This window comes from Gossypium arboreum, chromosome 4 (assembly GCF_025698485.1).
Source record: "Gossypium arboreum isolate Shixiya-1 chromosome 4, ASM2569848v2, whole genome shotgun sequence".
In the NCBI taxonomy this organism is placed as follows: Eukaryota; Viridiplantae; Streptophyta; class Magnoliopsida; order Malvales; family Malvaceae; genus Gossypium; species Gossypium arboreum.
In genome coordinates this window covers 268,509-275,911 of record NC_069073.1, presented here as the reverse complement: position 1 = coordinate 275,911, position 7,403 = coordinate 268,509, and the positions used below count along the sequence as shown (strand labels likewise).

The following is a 7,403-nucleotide window of genomic DNA, read 5'->3' as shown; positions in this document are numbered from 1 at the left end:
GTCCCTTTGTTACCAGAATTCAAGTTTAAAATGTAGAACATTCAATATATATTTTCTTGCATTTGTGTTGTAAAATAGGTTGAATATTTTCAAATTTTCCATTAATTACCAAGTTCAAGAATGTGATATTGAAAATTGTAAAAGGATTGATAATGCTTGATACAAATGTATAAGGAACTGCTCGACCAGCTTCCTATGTACATGGTTGAGTAGTTATTATTGATAGGTAATAGGTCGTTAAATATGTGGATTATTTAGTTCATGCGTGTAGTAGTGTGATTTAGTTGCTATAGAGGAGGAAAAAACTCAAATTTTATCTGAGCTGCCACAAAGCAAGAAACTACTTAGAAGCTCTCTTCAGTGTCCATAGGCATTTTAATTGACATAATATGTTATTTGAATAGAAGTCCTAAGAAGTTTTATTGAAGATTTATTGATTTTGTCATATGTGATTCAAGATTTCATATTTTATTCTTTTGACTATTTTCAATTATTGTCTGTGTATTGTTCTTAGTATGATTACCATTGTCAGGAATACCCGGCTGTGCAAAGTCTGCACTTTGCAAAGAACTATTAAATACCCCAGGAGGACTTGGAGATGATCGACCAGTTTAGAGTTTGATGGGTGACCTTATCAAAGGTATATAATAAATGTGAAATTGACCCATAATGCTTTCTGTATTTGTAACCTTTGGTGGTTCAAAAACATTCCTCTTTAGTTAACATGAGTTTCTTACTTGAACATTTTATGCCTATGTCTATCTAGGAACTTTCTCTCTGTTCTTTCTTCTCTGATAATGCTGAAGTGGTTGGGCTGTTGGCAGCATTAACTTTTGTATGTCAATGGTTGTTCGGGATCAGCATATCAATTATTGGTTAATAGTGTTGTTGCATTGAATGTGACTTTCATGGATGACCCTTTGTTAACTAATTCTTCCGTAGAGCTTGAAAGTAATGGTTTATTCAACAGAGCAGATGAAATTTCAGTTTCAAACTATTACAGTAAAAGAGCACGGAATTTCCTTTCCTGCAATGGTTTCTGCTTGGATTGTGCTATTTCTTTTGTCTCTTGGCATTTGTTGTGTTTAACAGTTTCTTATGATGTTCTGTAAGTTTTATTTGCCCTTAACTGCATGATTTGTATTGATGATGTAAGTAGCGTAAAGCATAAGTTCTTGGTTTATTGAAGTTGAGAACTCAAGGCTTCTCTTCTTGCTTGTAGTGCATTTCTTGAATTAATGCTGAGTGTATGATATGTATTTGTCGTGCATGGTTATTGTTCCTTTACACTGGTTTGGCTATGCGAGAGAACATATTATGAGCAAATGGAAATGATATTCGTCCATGGTAATTGCATCCTTTTTTTTTCAAATGTTTTCTAAAAGCAAACTTGTACATGTTTATACTAACAAATTATACTTTTTTCTTTTTTAATTCCAAAAACTTAAGAGGCTAACTCGAAATCATTCAAATTTAAAATTTGGACGTCTTGATAGATGTAGGATACTTATTAAGTACTCTAGTTTTGTAGAAACCCCATCGAGGATATAGCCAAGAGTCTCTTACGGTTCGATAATTTAAAATTTGAAGACACCAAATTTGGTTTCATTTTGAAGAGTCAAGTCCTCGGTTGCCTTTAAATTTGCCCTTTAGTTAAATTTTTTAATTAACTCAAAATTCAATATCAAATCTTACTTTTGTACGAGAAGTTATGCATGCATGCATATAATTTTGCTTATAATTCTGCAGCAACATAACTTGGTTGTTGATAATGTTTAACTTGCAGAATCAACTTATTGTTGAATCAATTTCTGAGCTTCAGAAAAAGGTATGCCATGGTTTCTCTTATAATATATATCTATGTGAATATTAATATGGCCTGGAATTTTTTCTAGTTGTATTGCTTTGCAGTTATCTGTAATATATCTATGCGGTTTGTTTTATCTTTGTAGGGCAATGAGATTGAATGAAAGTGATCTTTTAAGAGAGTACACTGGACAACGATATGAAATTGAGACGCCCATGACGGTGATAAACCATTTAACCATTCTTTGATTCTCTAGCTATACATGAAATCGCTGCTTATGAGTATTTTATAGAATAACTATGAGGTGGTTGTAAAGTTGTTTTATTTAGATAGCCATGGATTAGTTCACTTTGTACATGTGTTTTGATGTATATGCTCTGGTTTTTGAGAAAACTATAGTCCAAAGTATCCACTTAATAATTGAATTAACCGGAAATGATGAGGTTTATGTCAACTTAGCAAGATCATAGTTCCTGTTGTAAGAATTGCCTTGATCACTTGAATCTTATATAATATTAGTATGTGGAGTTTTGTTAGTAATATAGTTGATTAAATATTAAGATTATACCTTTCCTTGATGTTCTGAGAAAAAAGTGAATAGAGACCATTGCGCATGTCATAGGCATTGAAGCATGTTTGGTACTTTGGTGTTGGGTAATCTGTATGTTTTGGTTCCTTATTAATCTCCTTTACTGCTTAAACTTGTGATGCAGTCTTGGGTGGGTAAAATACCGAGGATCCTCATCCAAGGGCACCTTCCATATCCAGCAGAGTGATGGTAGAGCTTGGAATGGTGATCGCTGTAATTATCGCCGTAATGCAGACTCTTGTTGTAGGGTTTCTAGCAGATTCTTTGCATTTGTTGTCACCAGTTTAAATTTAAATGTATTAAATTACATATTGAATTAATGTTTATGTATTAAATTTAAATTCATTAATTTTTATATTTAAAGTTAAAATTTTAATAGAAAATTTAATTTAATTAATATTTTATTTATTCTTAAAAGTATATAGTTTAAAGTTTAAATTTCAAAAATTAAACATAATATAATATTTATCATAGAAATAAATAATAAATATTATTTAATTAAAATAGTTTTTTAATGTATTGTTCTTTAGCGGCGTTTGTGGAAAAAGTGCCGCTAAAAGTCATTGTTTTTAGCGGCGTTGGTTGAAAAAGCGCGCTAAAAGTCATTGTTTTAAGTGCGTTTGTGGAAAAGCGCGCTAAAAGTCATTGTTTTAGCGGCGTTTGTTGAAAACGCCGCTAAAAGCCATTGTTTTAGCGGCGTTTGTGGAAAAAGCGCCGCTAAAAGCCATGGTTTTTAGCGGCGTTTGTGGGAAAGCGCCGCTAAAGCCACGACTTTAGCGGCGTTTGTGCTAAAAGCGCCGCTAAAAGTCATGGCTTTTAGCGGCGTTTTTTCATAAACGCCACAAAATGTTAACGGCGTTGTCTTTAGCGGCGTTTTTTGAGGCGCTTGTAAAAGCGCCGCAAATAGTTTTAGTGGCGTTTAAAAGCGCCGCTATAGGCGTAAAAAAACGCCGCTAAAAGTCAGTTTTGCTGTAGTGTTAGTAATATATGTTTTTTTCATCTCTACATAAAAGAAAAAAAATTGATACAAGTAAAGAGATTGTATGAAAAAACAATGTAACATGAAGCTTAGGAATTTAACGTAAAAAGAGACAAATTTGAAGAAGTTCAAACATAGAAAATAAAGGTAAAATGAGTGGACATTGTGCTCCATGTGTATCCAACCGAAAGCTAGGCTAACAGTTAAGCAGCGCTTTCATGTCCAGTAGGATATATGGATGATGCATCCGACAAAAACTAATGCTGGCTCCTAACATACCAAACACATGAAGTTATGGTTAAAGATGTGACCATTTTTCATTGGTAGGTGGAAAACCATAGGAAAAAAACCAACACCAAATTTAACAACCACTTTCGAGGTGGGTCATCGTGGATACATACGTGGCAATAGAACCAAGGTTTTCATAGCTGACAAAGCATGTGATTTGGCGGTACTAGATTCCCCAATCACTTGTCTGACAAATCATCACCACTAGAAAAAAATTAAAATTTATTATTTAATGATGACTAAATTGATAGAATATATAAATTGTGAAAATTAAATTTATTATTATATTAATTAAATTTATGTAAAATTAAAAAATATTAACATTATAATTAATTGTCTTTAATTACTCACTTTTAAAATTAATAGAATTAAATTATTCCGGTTTAAAAAAAAACTAATTTACTTAATAGTAAAATTAATAGAGAATGAGGGTCACTAAATCCACCCCAAGTTCGGTGGATGATGGAAGAAGTATGGCATTATCATCGTCAAATTGATTCTTTTCTCATCTATCCTTTTATCCGATTCAGCTCCCTCAATCTTGTCTATAAATCTGCCAACTCTGCTCCACTGGTTACCTCCCCGGCCCCTTTTTTCCTTACATATTCTGTCTTGGAGATCGGAAAGACCTCCAAAAAGAAATATTAAACTAACAGGTTCTTTGTATGCTGAGTGGCACTACATGTGCTTTGGAATCCCATAGTTTTCCTTTATATACTCTTAACCCCACCGTCCATCCCTTATTCCATCTCACTCTCTTCTATATAAAACCTACTCTACTACTGCTTAACCAAGTACCTGACTTAGTTATTTAAGTTAATTTATAGAGGAAATGGGCGAGGAAACTAAGCAGGTGAGAGACTGGCTTTGTTAAAGAAAGGAAAACAGTTTGCATGCACGTATATAATTCAGTATGGATTCCTTTTCACTAACTTATGTTGGCATTAATTGGAAATTTTTGGCAGGAACAACCGCCGGTAGAGGCTCAACCAGAGGAGAAAAAGGATGAGAAGGCAGAAGAGAAGGCAACAGAAGAAAAGAAAGAGGAACCACCGGCACCACCCCCTCCGCCTCCTCCTTTTATCTTGTTTGTGGACTTGCATTGTGTGGGATGTGCAAAGAAGATTGAGAAATCCATCATGAAGATTAGAGGTAATTATATATTTATCCATATTAATTAAATGGTATATATTTATTTGGTAAAATTATCAAGGAGGATGTTGTAATGTAAGCCAGATTGCATTTTATTATTTCGACTAAAAAAAATGTAAACTAGTTCCTATTTATTAACTCAAAGAGCAAACCCTACTTTTGTTACGAATTTCCTCCATTCTTGTTATTAAAAATTGATCATTGTACATTAGCATGAGATACATGTGGCATGTTACATGTCATTGTCCGGTTATTCTAACAACCACGTCAGTTTTAATGATATAAATAGATGAAATTTTTAACAGAAAAGATTAAATTATTATTTAATGTAATGTTTAGAGACTAATTTACCTAATTTTTGTATAGAAAAAGTAAAATATAATTTGACTAGCCTCTATAATACTTTTACTTATTTATCTCTATTTTGGACAAATAAAAATATACACAAATGGTTAGCAGGTGTGGAAGGAGTGGAGATCGCCATGGCTCAAAACCAAGTGAAAATAAAGGGAATAATCGAGCCCCAAACAATATGTGCTAAAATCATGAAGAAAACCAAGAGAAGAGCTAAAGTACTGTCTCCTTTGCCACCAGCTGAGGGTGAACCTATACCAGAAGTTGTCACTTCACAGGTCTCATCTAACGTCTTATAATTTCATTTACTTCATATGTAGAAGTATTGAAGGGTGTTGATTGGTTTGATTATTCCAGGTTAGTGGATTAGCAACCGTGGAGCTTAATGTAGACATGCATTGCCAAGCCTGTGCTGAGCAGCTCAAGAAAAAGTTACTAAAAATGAGAGGTATAATGTTGGTTATGTTTCATGCCAATTCAACAACAGTACCCTTTTGCCACTTAACAGCAAAAAGCTAGATGATAATTAACGAGTGTGATTGACCAACTGAATGGGAAACTAAAGAAATATAAGACAGAAAAGGAATTCCATATTAGGCAGACAATGGCTGTGGTGGGGCCTTTCCAACGTGACAAGCACTTAATAATTTTATATTAGTCTAATCCGTGTTATCGTAGAATTAAGGGTAAATTACCAAGGTTGATTGATAAATTAATTTTAAAAAATTATAAAATGGTCACTAAATTATTTAAAAGTTCTTATTTAAGTTACTGAATTATTTAAAAGTTTTTATTTAGGTGATTGGGTTGTTAAGTTTTTTTTTTTAAGCTCGGCTAGAGAGCTTCAAGCAACGATTTGACGATCAATATGGTGGATCAGTACCTATTGACAAGTATAAGAATATACTTTAAATTCAAGTCTTTTAGCGGTTGGTGTAGGAGATTGGATAAGAAAGTTATTCGGATTTTGGATCATAGATTTGTGATGACCAAAATTGTTTCAAGAAAAAATAACCTGTCAAAGAGAAAGGGGAATGGGAGCTTTTGATTGGTGCAGCTGATGCGAGCCAATGACTTAAATGAAAATTTTTGAATAATTCAATGATTATTTTATAGCTTTTTAAAGTTAAATGTCTAAAACATAAACTTATTAATTGTTTAGTGAATTTTACTATAATTTAGCCTAAAATTAATTAGGGATTATTGATGTTTAATGGACACATGTTACAGGCGTACAGAGTGCCGTAACAGAGCATAGCACAGGAAAAGTTACAGTGACGGGCACCATGGATGCAAACAAGCTAGTGGATTATGTATATAGACGCACGAAAAAACAGGCAAGGATCGTGCCTCAACCAGAGCCTGAGCCTCAACCTGAGCCAGAGAAACAAGAAGAAAAGAAAGAGGGCGAAGAGAAGCTGACTGAAGAAGCCAAACCTGAAGAAAACGCAGAGAAAAAAGAAGAAGAAAAGTCCCCTGAAGAAGGTGAAAACAAAGAAGAAGGGAAGAAAGAAGGATCTGCAGAAGCAGAGGAAAATAGTGGCAATCGTAGTAATGAGGAGGAATCCATGAAGAGAATGCTTTACTACTACCAGCCCCTTTACGTTATCGAGCGAATGCCGCCTGCTCCTCAGCTTTTTAGCGATGAAAATCCCAATGCTTGTTGCATTTCATGATGATTTATCATTACGACAAACTTCTTTTTCTACCTTTACATTATTTCAATTTTACTATAAGGTTGAGAAGTATACAGATAATTAGTATATATAATTAATGTTCAGTCCTTACCACTGGAGATGAGAGTTTTAGAGAAATCTGGTGGACGGTTCTCACATGATCAATCAGGGAAATTGGGGAGTGGGATCATTTGTACGACTGGGTTGATTAATTACTTGACCATTCTGTACGAAAGGCATACTGATAATAGTATATTTGATGTCCATTATATCTCGAGCCCTTATACATGCCATATAATGTCGTGCTGAATGATGATGATAATTTGATCTATTTGAAACAAAATTTTATACAAATTTTTAATTTGTATAGAATCGTGATTAAATTTTTTATCGGACATCATTAGACACGAGTTTAAATTTTATTATTTTCTTCTCCACTCCAAATATTGTATATAAAAAAAAATAAAACTTAAGTTCCCATTGATTTTTTTTAGTTGCGGTTAGTCACTGATTAGATCTATTTTAGTTAGAATTAGCCTAAGCTTAACTAAGGAAATC

General features: G+C 33.4%; 1 protein-coding gene across 2 annotated transcripts; it reads left to right on the top strand.

Moving 5' to 3' along the window:
• Positions 1-4,129: 4,129 nt before the first annotated feature.
• On the top strand, positions 4,130-7,116 carry LOC108458195 (heavy metal-associated isoprenylated plant protein 9). Of its 2 annotated transcripts, none has more exons than XM_053026985.1 (5): positions 4,130-4,516; positions 4,629-4,815; positions 5,272-5,447; positions 5,527-5,617; positions 6,400-7,116. In XM_053026985.1, exons 1-5 carry the CDS (start codon positions 4,496-4,498, stop codon positions 6,843-6,845), a joined length of 921 nt encoding a protein of 306 aa, XP_052882945.1. In that variant the 5' UTR covers positions 4,130-4,495; the 3' UTR covers positions 6,846-7,116. The 2 variants fall into 2 exon arrangements, with proteins under 2 accessions (XP_052882945.1, XP_017612982.1); XM_017757493.2 differs by having other exon boundaries at positions 4,140-4,516; positions 5,275-5,447.
• The last annotated feature ends 287 nt before the right edge of the window (positions 7,117-7,403 follow it).

What these genes read in the sequence shown, in the direction of transcription:
- LOC108458195 (XM_053026985.1), top strand. Translation starts at nt 4,496, where the DNA reads ATGGGCGAGGAAACTAAGCAG. An exon ending in ATCCATCATGAAGATTAGAG is followed by an intron (nt 4,816 to 5,271) that starts GTAATTATATAT and finishes ACAAATGGTTAG; the next exon opens with CAGGTGTGGAAGGAGTGGAG. An exon ending in AAAGTTACTAAAAATGAGAG is followed by an intron (nt 5,618 to 6,399) that starts GTATAATGTTGG and finishes CACATGTTACAG; the next exon opens with GCGTACAGAGTGCCGTAACA.